The 19,810-nt window shown below is 40.0% G+C and overlaps 1 protein-coding gene across 18 annotated transcripts in view; it reads left to right on the top strand.

The window, feature by feature from the left end:
* The window catches only part of LOC139971165 (protein phosphatase 1 regulatory subunit 12A-like), a 142,375-nt gene that overhangs the window by 38,481 nt on the left and 84,084 nt on the right, over nucleotides 1–19,810 (top strand). For 8 of the 18 annotated variants that reach the window (XM_071977537.1, XM_071977415.1, XM_071977406.1 and 5 more), the window contains 3 exons: nucleotides 13,502–13,646; nucleotides 15,259–15,336; nucleotides 16,095–16,121. In XM_071977537.1, coding sequence (XP_071833638.1) covers nucleotides 13,502–13,646; nucleotides 15,259–15,336; nucleotides 16,095–16,121 — 250 coding nt within the window. Of the gene's footprint in view, nucleotides 1–13,501; nucleotides 13,647–15,258; nucleotides 15,346–16,094; nucleotides 16,122–19,810 lie in introns of all 18 variants that reach the window. The other 10 variants (XM_071977449.1, XM_071977441.1, XM_071977432.1 and 7 more) reach the window with 2 other exon arrangements.

Genomic DNA, 19,810 nt, shown 5'->3' with positions numbered 1-19,810 from the left:
GGTGTATAAATTTAGGGCATACAGTAGTTGATGTGCTTTATCATGTTTCAATCTGGGACCATGGAGAGTGACTCAGAGACAGGCTTCTACTTCATCTGTTGCCTAGGATCTATAGTGGAAACCTTATCCTTTATTTTGATCCTTCCACTGCTGAGACTATACCTTGGTTGCTAACCTACCACTCCAGGGCTGCGTGGCAGCGAGCTTGAATTTCAGGCTGTATGAACATCCTGCTTGATCTGTGGCACCTGGCCATAGTGATGCTATGCAGTAGTGATAGTACTAGCGTCATCATGTGTAAACTTTGTATGGTGTGTGGGGAAGCATTCTTCATTAAAACAGAAACCTGTAGTCATGATGTTAGTTTTGTCCATTGCTATTGGAAGGGAAGTGTCACGTTACAAGCTATTCAAAGCTTGCAGTGTTTGTGGTCCCACTTTAGTCGGTGAAACCACCGAACTGTGACCAAGTTTTGAGCAAATAATGGAAAGGAAACTGCAACTCTACTTTGAATATGTGTGGATATCTAAGAACTGAACAAAAATTGTGTTCAATGGCTTGGAACCAGAAGGAAAGCAAAAGGCGTTACCTTGTTTATGGAACCACAGTCTGGGAATGCTCAGTTTAGTCCGAATTGTTGTTGACAAAGAAAATGCTGAGAATTCCTGGAAAAGAATTTAAAAAAAAGGAAAAAAAATGAAAAGCACAGAGTGTTATTCTTATGCCTGATTAAATATACAGTCATCAAGCTTTATTGCTCTCGTTCGTTTGTTCCATAATTTTAAAAAACAACACCTTTCCTTTAAAAATAAATAAAATGAAACATTGTTCAAAGGTATTTTACGTTATTTCATTAAGCTGAATGTAATCTCCCATTGAGATTGGGAATCTATTATCAGTATTATTTTTGTCTGTTTCTGTGTTTGTTTTCTGTTTTGGTCTTATGTTGGTTGCACTCGGTTGATAAGCCAGCTTAGTTACCTAATCAAACATTTGCCTCCCCCCCCCTCTCAAGTACAGCCGCATCAGCGTGTGCTATATTAATGCGTACACGTACAAGTCTCACGTGTGGCTGGATTCCCTGGGCGGTTAATATTCCTTCACAGTATATAGCAAAACGATCACCGCAAGGTGATGATACAATGCAGCACCCCCGAGAAGTAAGCGGTCATAAATCCAGTCTCTCCTTTAGGCGTCGTCGGCACCCATTGTAGTCTCCAAGCGGAGGGATCCTCTCTAAGTGCTATGATAGATAACGACCTAGCTGCAGGGATGTGGTTAAAGGTCAGGTTTAATGGCTGGATATAAAGGAATGAGATTAAGGCAAAATTTTGATTGCCTCCTTGACAATCTTTAACCGTCATGCGATCGTCTAACGTTGGGTCGTACAGTAGGGTGCAACTCCTTCGGAAGAAGATCAAAACATGTACAGCGGGCAGAAAGTTTATTTGCCATTAGGGACTTAAATCATGTTAAATTACAGTTGATGATATTGATAGATTTTGATTTGATGATGTTAGTGAGGTTTGTGAATGTTCTCTCTAGCTGATGTTTGCTCTGTGTAAGGGCTTCCTGAGTTTGGCATGAAGTCAAGTATATGTATACACTCAAAGTCAATATAGGAGATACTATAAGAGGCATCAAAGTCATATCTCAAAGTCAAAATTCCTTATAATTTGCATATTGAATATTTATAAGTATGCAAATAGTCATGAAAAACAGTCTCGTTGAACTGTTGCACTTAAAACTGATAAAATTCCTAGTGAACAAATTTCTCTAAAGAAAAAAATTGAAGAAAAAGAGAAATATATAGATATCAAGGGGTTACAAGTTTTATATGTATTTATAATTTACATAATATATGAATATCCACAGTGATGTATGTTATTTTGGACTGGGGAGGTTGGTAGTTATGAAATAAGGAAGACATTGCATTAGGTCCAAATGTCACCACAAAGTTAAGCTCAATATCTTCCCTTAATGCCAACCAACCTCCCCCACCCCCTGTCCACTGGCCCCTCCCCATCTCCACAAAAGAAAGGGAGGCAGTATTATGCTTTCCGACAGTTTATGTTGTTCACATGGGCCAAGCTCCACCTCCCCACCCCCCTCCCCCAACATCCCCATTAACATCTAGAAGGAGAAATTTTGAGTAACAAGCCGGAAAAAATTACATTTGAAATAAATATAAGACATGACAAAAGCCAGTAATTCCTTTCAGTGGATGTTGAAATTCACCTCCGAGAGATCTGTGGGTGAACATTGGTTGTACAGGTTACAATGTTTGAGTTCACCTCAGAGAGATCTGTGGGTGAACATTGGTTGTACAGGTTACAATGTTTGAGTTCACCTCAGAGAGATCTGTGGGTGAACATTGGTTGTACAGGTTACAATGTTTGAATTCACCTCCGAGAGATCTGTGGGTGAACATTGGTTGTACAGGTTACAATGTTTGAGTTCACCTCCGAGAGATCTGTGGGTGAACATTGGTTGTACAGGTTACAATGTTTGAGTTCACCTCAGAGAGATCTGTGGGTGAACATTGGTTGTACAGGTTACAATGTTTGAGTTCACCTCCGAGAGATCTGTGGGTGAACATTGGTTGTACAGGTTACAATGTTTGAGTTCACCTCCGAGAGATCTGTGGGTGAACATTGGTTGTACAGGTTACAATGTTTGAGTTCACCTCCGAGAGATCTGTGGGTGAACATTGGTTGTACAGGTTACAATGTTTGAGTTCACCTCCGAGAGATCTGTGGGTGAACATTGGTTGTACAGGTTACAATGTTTGAATTCACCTCCGAGAGATCTGTGGGTGAACATTGGTTGTACAGGTTACAATGTTTGAGTTCACCTCCGAGAGATCTGTGGGTGAACATTGGTTGTACAGGTTACAATGTTTGAGTTCACCTCAGAGAGATCTGTGGGTGAACATTGGTTGTACAGGTTACAATGTTTGAGTTCACCTCAGAGAGATCTGTGGGTGAACATTGGTTGTACAGGTTACAATGTTTGAGTTCACCTCAGAGAGATCTGTGGGTGAACATTGGTTGTACAGGTTACAATGTTTGAATTCACCTCCGAGAGATCTGTGGGTGAACATTGGTTGTACAGGTTACAATGTTTGAATTCACCTCCGAGAGATCTGTGGGTGAACATTGGTTGTACAGGTTACAATGTTTGAGTTCACCTCAGAGAGATCTGTGGGTGAACATTGGTTGTACAGGTTACAATGTTTGAGTTCACCTCAGAGAGATCTGTGGGTGAACATTGGTTGTACAGGTTACAATGTTTGAGTTCACCTCCGAGAGATCTGTGGGTGAACATTGGTTGTACAGGTTACAATGTTTGAGTTCACCTCCGAGAGATCTGTGGGTGAACATTGGTTGTACAGGTTACAATGTTTGAATTCACCTCCGAGAGATCTGTGGGTGAACATTGGTTGTACAGGTTACAATGTTTGAGTTCACCTCCGAGAGATCTGTGGGTGAACATTGGTTGTACAGGTTACAATGTTTGAATTCACCTCCGAGAGATCTGTGGGTGAACATTGGTTGTACAGGTTACAATGTTTGAGTTCACCTCCGAGAGATCTGTGGGTGAACATTGGTTGTACAGGTTACAATGTTTGAGTTCACCTCCGAGAGATCTGTGGGTGAACATTGGTTGTACAGGTTACAATGTTTGAGTTCACCTCCGAGAGATCTGTGGGTGAACATTGGTTGTACAGGTTACAATGTTTGAGTTCACCTCCGAGAGATCTGTGGGTGAACATTGGTTGTACAGGTTACAATGTTTGAGTTCACCTCCGAGAGATCTGTGGGTGAACATTGGTTGTACAGGTTACAATGTTTGAGTTCACCTCAGAGAGATCTGTGGGTGAACATTGGTTGTACAGGTTACAATGTTTGAGTTCACCTCAGAGAGATCTGTGGGTGAACATTGGTTGTACAGGTTACAATGTTTTGAGTTAGCTCTCACTCCCAGTGGTATGTACAGTATTTTGTGTGGGGTTTTAAATTCCTACTTGACTTTGGACAAGACCTGCTTCACTCATCAAAATGATTCAAATTCTTCAGCAGATCTCCCCCCCCCCCTCCTCTGTATTGATGAGATGGAACCATGATGGTTCAGCAGCAGTGAGTAGTGTCCTGTCCGTTGCTGTTCTCTCACGACAATACCCGATAGATGTATTCCTGGAAACTCTGATAGATTCAGAATCCAAATTTTTCAAACCATGTGTTTTAAAATTCTGAGCTGGTGTTATTGCAATGCTGAATTAATCTCCTTGTACTTGTACAGTGTTGTCTGAATGACTCACTTTTTGGATGACAGTGTTGGAATTTAATGTTAGGAGATATGCACAGGGAATGGAAGGAAAGTCAGGTAGAGAGAATAAGTTACTGCACCTGCTTCTACTGTACCGTGGTACCCAAGTGCTATGAAAACTTGCCAACCTGGTACACTGTAGATAAATGCAAATTATGTTTTGTAGCCATTTTTAAAAACGAAACCTTTGCGGATTTTAAATGAAAACCTTAGCAGTTTAAGTATTTCGATTACGGTGAAACAAAAGTCTAAATTGTTATGATATTGGGTGGGTGGGGGGGGGGGGGAGCATTGGGGTCAGGAGATGTTGGAAAGATAGTCTAGTGGGTGATTTGCTAGACTCCATAGATGGAGTTGGAGGTGGTTGGAGGGTATTGTGTCCTTGCCAGTATTTTAACTTACTTATCTAAAGTGATTCCTGCATTATTAAAAATGACAGAATAAATCATTGATGTAAATTGCAAACATACTGTATGTATATTGCAAAACATGGTAACAGATTATTGAACGTTAATTACGAAAAATAGCTCTTCGTTAATTGGTGTGATTGAGAGAAATGTCCAGTACTCTTTGATATAGACAAAGAGTAAGCATTAATGAAACAGAAATTAATACCAAATATGGAATTTATGCACAATGTTTTACCAAGATGTTTAATATTAACATTGCTCCTACCAAATTGATTACATTCCCCTTTTCCAAGTCTGCATCAGTTGAACAGACTGGGATCTGCGTGATGTTTGCTAACTTGGTATATACCGGAACCCGTCAAGCCGAACATAAAAAAAAAAAAAATACATGTGGCGAACATTCTGGGATTGACGTTTTAGATCGGAGTTCGGAACAGACCATGCTGGCCTACATTCTCCCCCTCACATTCTAGATATTGACACCGACCTATTTGTCTCTCATCATCGGGCACACCTAAAGGTTACTTTGACAGCTTATCAAATACAGAGAGGAGGAGACAAGAAATAAGATCAATAGTTTCACATGTTATTGTTCAAATTCAGACGGTTACATTACTATAGTAGAGCCCCCCCATAAAACACAACCCCCCCGAAAAAACGATTACACGTGTTGCAGTAAGAGTCTGATGCTAGCGACAGTGGCGGTGTCTTCTGTAGCAGTAGTTTGTCTGTCAAAGGAGACACATTAAAATGTCACCGTGATATGAGGAGTATCATCTCAATGTAAAATGTCACTGTGATATGAGGAGTACCATCTCAATGTGAAATGTCACTGTGATATGAGGAGTACCATCTCAATGTGAAATGTCACTGTGATATGAGGAGTACCATCTCAATGTGAAATGTCACCGTGATATGAGGAGTACCATCTCAATGTGAAATGTCACCGTGATATGAGGAGTACCATCTCAATGTGAAATGTCACCGTGATATGAGGAGTACCATCTCAATGTGAAATGTCACCGTGATATGAGGAGTACCGTCTCAATGTGAAATGTCACTGTGATATGAGGAGTACCATCTCAATGTGAAATGTCACCGTGATATGAGGAGTACCGTCTCAATGTGAAATGTCACTGTGATATGAGGAGTACCATCTCAATGTGAAATGTCACTGTGATATGAGGAGTACCATCTCAATGTGAAATGTCACTGTGATATGAGGAGTACCATCTCAGTGTAATGTTGGATTATGCCTGACCTACAACCCGAGTAGAGTTCTGCTTGATTTTACCCTGTCCCCATCTCTCTCCCTCTCTTCCTTTTACTCAAAGTGTTGCCTTCATCCTTTCCCAGTGCTGCTGTTCCCTACATCAACTATTTGCAAATTTGTCTTTAAGTAACAGTAATTCTCAACCATTGCAACAATTGATCAATATGCTCTCTATTAGTATATATTAATTTGCAAGTAGTTAATTGATTCCATGGATGATTAAGAAGATATTTGCCCAGACTTTGTTAAAAGAATTTCTTTGGTGGGGTGCCTTCACCTTTCTAGCGAGTCTGCAAAGGCTACAGTTGTAAAACAAATTTCAAAACAGATAGATTTAACCATTTTGTTATTATAGCAAGTAATTACTGTTTTCATTAGTTCTGATCCAAACACTTTTCTCCCTACATACTGTAATTTAAATTATTAACAAACGTTGAGTAGATCAGTTGAGCTGTTATTTTTTTGCCTTTTTCTCAACTATTTATTCATAATTAATAAGTCAAGCTAACAGACTCCATTATCATGGGATTTTTTACGTAGTTGAATCTAACTGTATACATAGGGTAGTAAACTATTTTCTGTATGAGCTGTACAACCGTAACTTTTGCTTTGGAAGTTAAGTCGGACAAACATGATTCTGTAAGCTAATGTTTATAAATAAAACTAGATTTAAGAAAAGACTTGTAAAATGGTCAATCTTTGATGGGGAGTTCTTTTCATGATTTTTAATGCCTATTAGAGTGAATAGGACAATATTGTTCATACTCTTTATATACTTTTCATGCTCGTCATACCCTTCAAACTTTTTATACTGTTCACACTTTTCCAAAAAAGGTGATAATTTATTGATTCATTTAATTTATAGGACGAAGATTATACAAGTGGGATTTATTTTTCAACATGTTGACAAATCTGACACAAATTTTAAAGAGGGTTGTGAGTTGATGACTTCAAAAACCAGTCCACTCATAAAGTCTTCCTCATTAAAAAAACAAACTTAATCCAGCAATCAGTTCCAATGATATCAAACAAAAGCAAATACTTTAATGGTGTTTCTATGAGGAGGGAGCTCTCTTAAATCTCTCATTTAGTAGAGCAACGTGGTACTGTAACAACTTTCAGTGTTAACTTAGAGATTAGGTTCATCCATTATTCATGTGTGATAGAAAAGCAGAAATGCAAAGTCCCAAATGCATCATCATAACTTTTAAGTTGTTTGCAATGTCCACCTGACATCTACAAGAAGGGTTATTTACTGACATTACAAATGGAAGCACAACTTTTTAATGCGAACAATTTTATTGCTTTTCATATGACTGGTCGATCCATTAGACATATATCATAATTAATGTCTTCTCGTAAATTGTTTTGGCTTTGACTTACTCTGATCGAATTTCCATCTGGTGATATCAAACATTTGGTAACTCCAAAAATGCTTTGACATTTATGTCAACGGTCTGCTGTTTAAGTCATTCCCCAATATCAGGTAAGTCACCTGTTATGCAGCATGTAAATGGTATATTATAAAACCAAGAACACAAACCTGTTGTGTTTGCACATTATCTGCCTAAGATTAGGTGGTGTAAAGACACCCAAACTTCCTGTGGTTATATAATTAACTTTCGTACATTTGCTTCCCATCCAATCCCGTACCATCCTGGATCACTGTACTATACTTTCTTCTTCTTCCAACTTTACCGTTACCCTGGTTGGTTCATGTGTTGTCCAACTTTACCGTTACCCTGGTTGGTTCATGTGCGGTCCAACTTTACCGTTACCCTGGTTGGTTCATGTGTTGTCCAACTTTACCGGTACCCTGGTTGGTTCATGTGCGGTCCAACTTTACTGTTACCCTGGTTGGTTCATGTGCGGTCCAACTTTACCGTTACCCTGGTTGGTTCATGTGTTGTCCAACTTTACCGGTACCCTGGTTGGTTCATGTGCGGTCCAACTTTACCGGTACACTGGTTGGTTCATGTGCGGTCCAACTTTACTGTTACCCTGGTTGGTTCATGTGCGGTCCAACTTTACCGCTACCCTGGTTGGTTCATGTGCGGTCCAACTTTACTGTTACCCTGGTTGGTTCATGTGCGGTTTTACTTGAAAGGAGAAACATTTAACCCATCCTTTGCCATTGGTCTTATGTGAAAGAGCTAGGTTTAATGTTACTTTATACTGTGCATAATAATACTGAAGACTTGTGCTCTAAACTCATACAGTACAGGGGACTGTCACGTGAAATAAATCGGGTTGGCTTAAAAGTCTAGTGCATTGGCAAACGATTTCCTTGATATCATATCTGACTTTCAAATCCTTATGTATAAGTGCTTTCAAAATACTTTGTACATAAACTCGGGAGACTAACGTTAAATGTTTCTTCATACCACTTGGGTTATAAATACTGTACTTCTACTAGGCAAACGTTCTTGGTTAGATGCAATCTCAATGTACAGTATGTAGTAGTACTTTGTATACTCCACAGAGAAGTTATATTATAAATTGCTTTGAGCACCTGTAATAGTTCCCACTGATTTCTGGCACTGATGCAACCAAATATTTCTATAGCAACTTGAACATATTAATGCTGTACTGCTGCATCTCTTCATGTCAATGACACATACTGTACGAGCACAAGCCACTTCATTTGAGTGGTGTTAAATGAAAGTCATGTGTGAAATTCAACCTACAGATATCACTTTCAATTGATGAACACTTTAACACAGTGGATGCTTTAACTAAGTCACAGACTATATCAAGTGCAAAGACTACAGCAACACTTGTCACTACAGATACAGATGTGTACAGGGGTATGTGCAAAGCTAATTGTTTTAACAAGTCAAACCATTCAACTTTTCATTCACTCATTTTGTGACCCATGCCAAGCATAAAACTGCATAAAACTGCAAAATACACTATTGTAGACTTTCTCTTTCTATTGAGACTTCTGTTTCTATCATTAGCAGAACTTTAACCTAGTAAAACAAAACATCTTAAATGAGGTAAACCAAAAGTAATACTAAACTATGTCTATGTTAACATGGGGTGGGTGTACTGCAGTAGTGATGTTGTCATCAATGGTCAAGTCTTTAACGTGGGGTGGGTGTACTGCAGTAGTGATGTTGTCATCAATGGTCAAGTCTTTAACATGGAGTGGGTGTACTGCAGTAGTGATGTTGTCATCAATGGTCAAGTCTTTAACGTGGGGTGGGTGTACTGCAGTAGTGATGTTGTCATCAATGGTCAAGTCTTTAACATGGGGTGGGTGTACTGCAGTAGTGATGTTGTCATCAATGGTCAAGTCTTTAACCTGGGGTGGGTGTACTGCAGTAGTGATGTTGTCATCAATGGTCAAGTCTTTAACCTGGGGTGGGTGTACTGCAGTAGTGATGTTGTCATCAATGGTCAAGTCTTTAACATGGGGTGGGTGTACTGCAGTAGTGATGTTGTCATCAATGGTCAAGTCTTTAACATGGGGTGGGTGTACTGCAGTAGTGATGTTGTCATCAATGGTCAAGTCTTTAACGTGGGGTGGGTGTACTGCAGTAGTGATGTTGTCATCAATGGTCAAGTCTTTAACATGGGGTGGGTGTACTGCAGTAGTGATGTTGTCATCAATGGTCAAGTCTTTAACCTGGGGTGGGTGTACTGCAGTAGTGATGTTGTCATCAATGGTCAAGTCTTTAACCTGGGGTGGGTGTACTGCAGTAGTGATGTTGTCATCAATGGTCAAGTCTTTAACATGGGGTGGGTGTACTGCAGTAGTGATGTTGTCATCAATGGTCAAGTCTTTAACATGGGATGGGTGTACTGCAGTAGTGATGTTGTCATCAATGGTCAAGTCTTTAACATGGGATGGGTGTACTGCAGTAGTGATGGTGTCATCAATGGTCAAGTCTTTAACATGGGGTGGGTGTATTGCAGTAGTGATGTTGTCATCAATGGTCAAGTCTTTAACATGGGGTGGGTGTACTGCAGTAGTGATGTTGTCATCAATGGTCAAGTCTTTAACGTGGGGTGGGTGTACTGCAGTAGTGATGTTGTCATCAATGGTCAAGTCTTTAACGTGGGGTGGGTGTACTGCAGTAGTGATGTTGTCATCAATGGTCAAGTCTTTAACGTGGGGTGGGTGTACTGCAGTAGTGATGTTGTCATCAATGGTCAAGTCTTTAACGTGGGGTGGGTGTACTGCAGTAGTGATGTTGTCATCAATGGTCAAGTCTTTAACGTGGGGTGGGTGTACTGCAGTAGTGATGTTGTCATCAATGGTCAAGTCTTTAACGTGGGGTGGGTGTACTGCAGTAGTGATGTTGTCATCAATGGTCAAGTCTTTAACATGGGGTGGGTGTACTGCAGTAGTGATGTTGTCATCAATGGTCAAGTCTTTAACCTGGGGTGGGTGTACTGCAGTAGTGATGTTGTCATCAATGGTCAAGTCTTTAACATGGGGTGGGTGTACTGCAGTAGTGATATTGTCATCAATGGTCAAGTCTTTAACATGGGGTGGGTGTACTGCAGTAGTGATGTTGTCATCAATGGTCAAGTCTTTAACGTGGGGTGGGTGTACTGCAGTAGTGATGTTGTCATCAATGGTCAAGTCTTTAACATGGGGTGGGTGTACTGCAGTAGTGATGTTGTCATCAATGGTCAAGTCTTTAACATGGGGTGGGTGTACTGCAGTAGTGATGGTGTCATCAATGGTCAAGTCTTTAACATGGGGTGGGTGTACTGCAGTAGTGATGTTGTCATCAATGGTCAAGTCTTTAACATGGGGTGGGTGTACTGCAGTAGTGATGTTGTCATTAATGGTCAAGTCTTTAACATGGGATGGGTGTACTGCAGTAGTGATGTTGTCATCAATGGTCAAGTCTTTAACGTGGGATGGGTGTACTGCAGTAGTGATGTTGTCATCAATGGTCAAGTCTTTAACATGGGGTGGGTGTACTGCAGTAGTGATGTTGTCATCAATGGTCAAGTCTTTAACATGGGATGGGTGTACTGCAGTAGTGATGGTGTCATCAATGGTCCTGAAAGTCTTTAACATGGGGTGGGTGTACTGCAGTAGTGATGTTGTCATCAATGGTCAAGTCTTTAACATGGGGTGGGTGTATTGCAGTAGTGATGTTGTCATCAATGGTCAAGTCTTTAACATGGGGTGGGTGTACTGCAGTAGTGATGTTGTCATCAATGGTCAAGTCTTTAACGTGGAGTGGGTGTAATGCAGTAGTGATGTTGCCATCAATGGTCAAGTCTTTAACATGGGGTGGGTGTAATGCAGTAGTGATGTTGTCATCAATGGTCAAGTCTTTAACATGGGTGGGTGTACTGCAGTAGTGATGTTGTCATCAATGGTCAAGTCTTTAACTTGGGATGGGTGTAATGCAGTAGTGATGTTGTCATCAATGGTCAAGTCTTTAACGTGGGGTGGGTGTACTGCAGTAGTGATGTTGTCATCAATGGTCAAGTCTTTAACGTGGGGTGGGTGTACTGCAGTAGTGATGTTGTCATGAATGGTCAAGTCTTTAACGTGGGGTGGGTGTACTGCAGTAGTGATGTTGTCATCAATGGTCAAGTTTTTAACGTGGGGTGGGTGTACTGCAGTAGTGATGTTGTCATCAATGGTCAAGTCTTTAACGTGGGGTGGGTGTACTGCAGTAGTGATGTTGTCATCAATGGTCAAGTCTTTAACGTGGGGTGGGTGTACTGCAGTAGTGATGTTGTCATCAATGGTCAAGTCTTTAACGTGGGGTGGGTGTACTGCAGTAGTGATGTTGTCATCAATGGTCAAGTCTTTAACGTGGGGTGGGTGTACTGCAGTAGTGATGTTGTCATCAATGGTCAAGTCTTTAACGTGGGGTGGGTGTACTGCAGTAGTGATGTTGTCATCAATGGTCAAGTCTTTAACGTGGGGTGGGTGTACTGCAGTAGTGATGTTGTCATCAATGGTCAAGTCTTTAACGTGGGGTGGGTGTACTGCAGTAGTGATGTTGTCATCAATGGTCAAGTCTTTAACGTGGGGTGGGTGTACTGCAGTAGTGATGTTGTCATCAATGGTCAAGTCTTTAACGTGGGGTGGGTGTACTGCAGTAGTGATGTTGTCATCAATGGTCAAGTCTTTCTAGTTACTGTATAAGAATGAGAACAAAGACGTTATGTTCACAGCTGAACCTGAAATGTTTGAGTGAATATCCTTCTACAGTAGTTCACATGTCTCTACCCAACCCATTCCTCTACCCAAGCCAATCTTCTCTCCAACATTCAATAGACATATAACTTGACCTTTTATGTGCAGATGTTGAATTTTGCTGGGAGAGGAGGAAGGTATGGAAGGGGTCTGAGAGGGGGAGGAGGAGCATAGACATTAAACGTGGCAGCTGTGCTTGGGAAGAATTTCCAGTTACATTGTTATCAATGGTTGACTAGGCCCAGAAAGCATTACAGTGCTAAATTGCCCATCGCCCAAACGCCACTGAGCCTAAACTGCAGTGGTCTTGAGACCAATTAAAAATGGTCAACGACAAGGAATCACCTTTTAATATCCCTAGCTAAATGTAGTGTAACTCTCACCGGCCACGCACACACCTTAAAAAAGAATTCCTCCCTGGCTGCAGCCTCCTCAGAGAGCGCTGGAACTCCGGGCATGGACTAGATTGGATAATCTGAAGAGTGACGTGCTCAAAGAATGAAAATAAACAGAGTTTACACCTAACCCCAGTGAACAAACAAGACAAAGACTGTAAGTGATTTACACGTCAGGCTGGGGAGCAGGCATCGTAATAGCACTCCCAGGATTCCTTTAATCCGTAGGTAGGCAGCAGGCGCCGGGATTCTACGCCAGGATTTAGACTGTTTGCAGCGTAACGACGGAGAATTATGGAAAGAAAATAGTAAATACCTCCCTCTGAATCACTTGCGTAAATCAAAGGGCTAACTTTATTAGCAGGTAATGATTCTGTTCTGGGTCTCCCCATATCAACCGCCAGGACAGTTTCCTCTACAGGAATGAAAATGTATATACAGTATTAGATGCACATTATATGTAAAGGGAGTGACTGCCTAGTTGTCTGTTATGTTAGCCCTTTGTTTTCACAAGCTTGGTTTCAAGGACACTGAACACAGGTTCATGGCCTAAGTGTGATTATTTTAAATATTTTATAGCCTTCTTTGAAAAGACGAACATCACATGATGCAAATGATATGTGTGGGCTTGTAATTATGGGATAACTTATTTAAGGCTAAAATACAAAAGTTTGATGAGCACAACACTCTACGTCATAGTTTGCACATAATTATTGGGTTTCCCAAGATTTACCAAAACTTTCAAACGTGTATATCTTGGAAACCAAAAGAGCTTTTGGAAAGCTTTTGACAAGTTTTGAATGATATAAAATCACGCACAACAGATGTACCGGAAATGCAGCAAATTGGCTAGGTGTTCGTAGTACTTTAACCTTGCTTCAGATTAACTATACTGCTTTTTGTTTCATTCCAGACTTTTACTGCAAAACAATGCTGATGTAAATATAAAGGACTGTGATGGGTGGACCCCCCTCCATGCCGCCTCTCACTGGGGACAGAAGGAGGCCGTTGAACTTCTGGTAGAAAATATGGCAGATATGGATGCCAAAAATAAATTGGTAGGAATTTTTGTTTTTGTGAAAGGTGGAAGGTTTGACTTGTACTCATTGATTTTTATATCTCGGATGGATATACCGTCCTATGAATTTTTGGTGATAGGAAAAAGTGTAAAACAAAGTGATGACATATTTGAGAATCCATTGGCCAGCATTAGTTAATCAAGATATAGTAGTGTTCATTTTGTAGAGAAGAACTCTGGGAACATATTTTGGAAATGGTTATTTTCTTTAAAACCTTGTCATTTACATATAAATGCCCAAAAATTACCAGACAGAGCATCGTCGAAGCCGTCTGTTTGATCTTAAATGTCAGCAAAGAAGGGTGAGCATCGATTGTTCATCCTTGCAGTTAACGAGTGAAGGGTGATCAACCGGATGGAAAGTACATCATACAAATAAACTCTAGTCTGGCTTCAAATTCCCGTGAACATTTCCCACCCTCTTTCAATCAACGATGGCCATGAAACTTCCCCAGAGACTCAGACCATACTCAGACACTAGATATATAAAGTATCTATCTGCGCTTGAGTGCATCCTTATGGAGTCACAGCTGTTTAGTGGGAATAGCCTCTCCTCTCTCTGACCATTGGGTCACCGCGGGTCCCTTTAACATGCAACATTTGATTTGTTAGCATGTTGACAATCTCATAAAAGTCTTCAGACATGAGACTGGCGAGAGGACAGACCAGTCTGGCCAGCTAAGACAAAACATTTGTTACTATTTTAAATAACCCAAACATTCTCTCCGAGCGCCTGCTGTGGGCTGTGCATCAGTCAGGTTACGGGAAAGTTAGGTCTAGGAATGATTGGTGGTGGTATTAAGAAGCCAAAGAAGGGGCTGAGCTTTTAAGGTTTTTTGAGAGAGTGAATGGATTGAGTAAGAAAGAATTGGACCTATAGAGGATAGAGAGGAGGGGGTCGGGGAGGGGAAGGGCACTAACTAATTAAACCCTCAATGAATTTTTAAACAGTGTTACATAGATATACTGGATGAATTTTTTTTACTGTAGGTCAGGAAAAAATGAGGCTTCTAATCAAAGTGGGTATTTTCCCTTCTATGAATGTGGTCAAGTTGTATACATATATGGATAGATGGTATGCATGGCTTACTTACATATATGTTTACTTCCCACAGAGCAAAATGAGATGGGTTGCCACTTAAAAAGTGATGTCTTGCAAAAAGAACCAATTTTCAACTGCACAGGTTGTCTGGTTGGTACAGCAAAATGAATAATGCATCTTTAAGAAATTGAATGATAATTATGAATGGTGTACTCTTCAAGCTAATTGTTTAAGAACATAATTGTCTAAACTTATACAGAGGCCATTGTACAGTAAGGTGACTTGGGGGCAACATTTTGTTAAGATTTGCTATGATTTGGCTATCTCACAAATGAGATGTAGAAAGATAAAAGCTTTTTCCATTTTTCGGGGGCTTATGTAACATTCTTTTAAAAACACAAGTTGTTGGCTATACTTGAGATCCATACCTCACCATATCTTCAAGTCTTCTCATGAACTTTGACATCATCTGACCGGAAGTCCTTGAAAAAAAGCAGCAAACGTATTAAATTCACTTTAAAATGTCTCCACTATCTCTTGAAATGCACAGGGTCAGACGGCATTTGATTTAGCGGACGCAGACGACATGCTCCCATATCTGGCTGAGATGAAGAAGAAGCAGGCGTCCGTAAGTATGGTGGGTAGTGAAGATGCAGGTAACAGGTTTTACTTTGGTTTGGCTACGTTGCTGTGAAACGGTTATCGCTACAGCTGCAAACCTTTTTACCTACCACCTAATTCTTTACATCCCACTAACAACTTTTTATCTCCTTTTAATTTTTTATCCCTTTTTTACTCTCCTTTTGATAAAAAGAAATGCTTCGTGAATATCACCTTTTGTTTTTCCCTCCATCTTCTTGGGCTGTCGTTGATTTTGGTCATCCACTCCATCGATTGTAAGTCGTAGAAGGTTGTTCAAAATTGACGTAGTTTAATAAGTTCAAAGTTCTGCCGACATCGGCATGAATCATGGATCGTTTATTTGCACTTCTCCCCTATGAGGTTTCTCTGTGTTATCCACTGTTGGAACTGGCAATTGTGTTCCTCTTTTCACTATCAATATTCTCTCAAAAGTTGATACAAATTATATATCCATCCATATTCTCTTCCGATCTAATATAGATACCTTCTAAATTGCTGCTTGCTAGAACACGTATTCTGTACTCAAATTGAGACTTTTGCTGAAGACACACCATGTGACCGTTCTTTCTACTATATTTCTGAATTTTTTTCGGTGATTTTGATGGCTGATATTGGAAATCGCTGATTTGCTGTCATATTTGGGTCAACCCAGGGATATATAGGTCAGCCCCTCATATCTAGGTCAACCATATACCTCAGTGAAAAATGCATTGCCTTTTTCTGTTTCTTTGGTATCTGTTGCAGGTGTACGAATTGTACCTCTCCGCCGCCGTAAGTCCAGAAAATGATAAATTGCAAAATCAGATATTCAGAAGAAGAAAAAAAAAGAGATATTTTTCTTCCTTCAGACATCTGACCAATGTTCATTCCTCTCAAAAAAAAAAGCAACCAAAAAGTGTCCTTTCAATCATGCCTCTTTTATTTAATTGCTCCCCATGTTTGCTTTTGTTTCCTGGCTCGCAAGTTTAAGAGAGAGCAATCATTGCCAGGTGACATAAATAACATTGATTCATCGCAAAAGGCGAAAGCCAGAGGGGGAAAAATGAAAACTAACCCAGTTGTAAACTTTTCACCTCGAGCCAGCATTATCAAACATGGGCGTTATTCAGTGCAATATTGCTAGCCAGCGTCACTGATGGTTGAACTGAGAGGTGAGAACAGATGAGCAAAAATCAATTTGGAGGTACAGTACTGTAGTAATGCAAAACTTTCAAACAATGCGCGAGTATGGCGAGGGAATTCCCCAACATGAAAACATGAAAACAATGGGAGGAGAGAACATAACTAACTCACCGTGTAAACTGCTGCGTGTCTGAGAGAGCATGTCATCACGAAACCAGACAGTAGAAGGTTTGAAATAGGTCAGGTTTATGTTTTGATCTCTCTTTAAAGGTCGAGGGGTGTAGTTACGGGAAAGAACAGTTCGCTATGATCTGGTCCTTCTCTTAAAAGTAGTTAAACGTAGTGAAACTGATGGAAAACCTACACTGTGACTTTAGAAGGAAGGCACATACTGGAACAGTTTTGAATGTAATATCTGGGTAAATTTTTAATTTGTATTGTGTCTCATTATGATAGATCTTTCTGTTCATAGTAGGTTTAAAAGCGGCGTAAAAACACTTTTCAGTTCAAAACTGCTGCGAGAGACAAAAAAAAAAAGAGAAAACAAAACTGGTAGAAATCCTTATTATTTGGATGTTCCGTTATCCTCATAAATCCTTATTATTTGGATGTTCCGTTGTCCTCATAAACAATTCTCCTTTAATAGAGGGACTTGCTTCTAAGGCATACAAAGCTTGCTTGTCATTTTTTAAGCTTCTAAAAAGCAGAACCTTTTGCATTTGCTCAACAATATTGCCAAGCTATACTTGAGTTGTTAAAGTACTCAAAAATGGGCTCGAATCAATCAACTGCAGAAACATTTGGATGTCTGTTTTATACTGAATACAAAGGTAATAGAGAGGAAATATTGAAATGAACTTGATTTTTGGTTTTCTGGTTTTCTTGGTTTTCACATTGTTCAGGCAGTGTTAGCATTCTTCGTATTAGTATATGACACTTGTGCAGTTTCGTTAGATCTGTGCACCTTCCAAATCTTACGATGGTTTGCTAGACTTGGCTATGGGTTTTCTTCAGATATGTAGTTTGTAATCGGGGTCACAGTAGGGTCAGAATTGGTTCTTACATGTAAAACTGTAACTGAAAGGACGATGCATTGAAAATAAGCTTTAACATTGAATTCTGAAGTGGGGGGGGGGGAGGGGGGGTCTCTGCTATGTATCAATCAGTGAGACTGAAGGTAAATGTGACAATGTGGATTCAAATTCCTTCTGATTGGGAAATTAACCTTGCAGCTTGCTTTCAAATTGCAGTAGGGATGTAGCACCATGCAACAACATGTACTTTAAATGGGTTTAGGATGGGCAGAGGGAGGAGGGGTGGGGGAGGAGGGGGATGGAAAAGCTGAAGACATGAAGACCAGGCTAAATTTCATATTACTGCAGAAAGACAAGAGAAAAATAAATATATAAATAAATAAAAGTGCTTTGGCGTTGTATTGTTGAAGAAAGAGATAGAGCTTCTGCATTCTTGCCATCTTTAACTATACTTAGCGTTCCGGTCTGTAAGAAAGATTCCAGTCTTAAAGCATAGTCTGTTATCCCAAAGGCAGTCTTAGAAAAACAATTCATACATGTAAGCTTTCATATCATCAGCTAATTCACAAATAAAATCCAAGCAGAGGACAGACAGGATTCGTAATCAGTCTGTAGCGTTGCTTGGAATCAGATTTCAAGTTTATAGCAAAAGTAATTTTGTATCATCACAGAATAAGCCACCAAAAAAAAAATTGACAAAAAAAAAATTGGGATTATCATGTCTCTGCATTCAAAAGAGTCAAATTTGAGTGATTCTCACACCAGGCTAAACTATAGACCAGGCTAAACTATAGACCAGGCTAAACTATAGACCAGGCTAAACTATAGACCAGGCTAAACTATAGACCAGGCTAAACTATAGAGCCTTCAATGGAAGTCTAAACATCACACCAGGCTAAACTATACAGACTTCAATGGAAGTCTAAACATCACACCAGGCTAAACTATAGAGCCTTCAATGGAAGTCTAAACATCACACCAGGCTAAACTATAGAGCCTTCAATGGAAGTCTAAACATCACACCAGGCTAAACTATAGAGCCTTCAATGGAAGTCTAAACATCACACCAGGCTAAACTATAGAGCCTTCAATGGAAGTCTAAACATCACACCAGGCTAAAGCTATACAGCCTTCAATGGAAGTCTAAACATCACACCAGGCTAAACTATAGAGCCTTCAATGGAAGTCTAAACATCACACCAGGCTAAAGCTATACAGCCTTCAATGGAAGTCTAAACATCACACCAGGCTAAACTATAGAGCCTTCAATGGAAGTCTAAACATTCAAAATAAAAGATGAGGGGCAGGGAGTCTTAACATTTATAGTTCTAGATTCATGATGCGGGGCAGGGAGTCTTAACATGCATGGTTAAAGATTCATGATGAGGGGCAGGGGTCTTAACATTTTGATTATAACAAATTGTAAGGTTTATTAACTGCATAAACACAAGCCATTGTGTAGGTTAACAACTTTCAGTTGCATGTTGTTTGAGAAGTGGTGGGGAGGAGTATGTGTGGTTGAAGAGGGGGGGGTTCATCTAGGTATAGGAATCTAGCTACAATATTTCTCAGCTACGATGTGATGCATCTAAAGATTTGTGCAGCTACAACTCACCAGAAAAGTTGGTAGAAATGGCTATAAAATATTAAACATGGACATAGCTTGTGACAGGTTCACAGTAGTCTGAATGCCTTTAGTAGGTGATAACCTCGGCAATTCCTTAGTGGTTGTGATAGATGAACAAGATTATAATAAATAATATCAAAGCTGTGATCTAAGTGGGTAGAATTATAATACTAAGCAGTTTAAGAGCCAGTTTTAGTGTGTTAAGGATGATGGTTGCAACCTCTCCATGGAGTCTTACAGTCTGTTGCATGATCTAAAAGAATCAATTACGGAGAACCCAGTTAATATTGAAAATGGTTCTCTTTCGTTTTTGGGAAGGTGAGGAGCAGGGTGACTGGTGGATGAGAGAGGGAGGGGTCAGGAAACAAGACGACCAGAAATTCCCTTTTTTGTTTAAAAAAAAAAATCCTGCAGCTTTTTGGCAGTTGTATTAACTGCTTGATAATCTGTTTTGAGTTGAAATGCAAAGATAATTGTTTGGCCTCAACTCACACACACAGTTGAACCGTTGATATCCAAAGCTATTATCTTAAGTTTGCAACATACCCTCCAACGTTGTTTAATTACTGAAAATGCATGGCTTGAGTCAGATTGTTTAACTCACCTTTGCAGCAAACTTTTTAAGATTATTCTGCACCAATGTTGTGGTCGCACCTACGCACCAAACGAATCTCAAA

This window comes from Apostichopus japonicus, chromosome 1, assembly GCF_037975245.1.
Source record: "Apostichopus japonicus isolate 1M-3 chromosome 1, ASM3797524v1, whole genome shotgun sequence".
Taxonomy (NCBI): domain Eukaryota; kingdom Metazoa; phylum Echinodermata; class Holothuroidea; order Aspidochirotida; family Stichopodidae; genus Apostichopus; species Apostichopus japonicus.
Note: the sequence above shows the minus strand (reverse complement) of the source record. Positions and strands in the feature narration are given on the sequence as shown.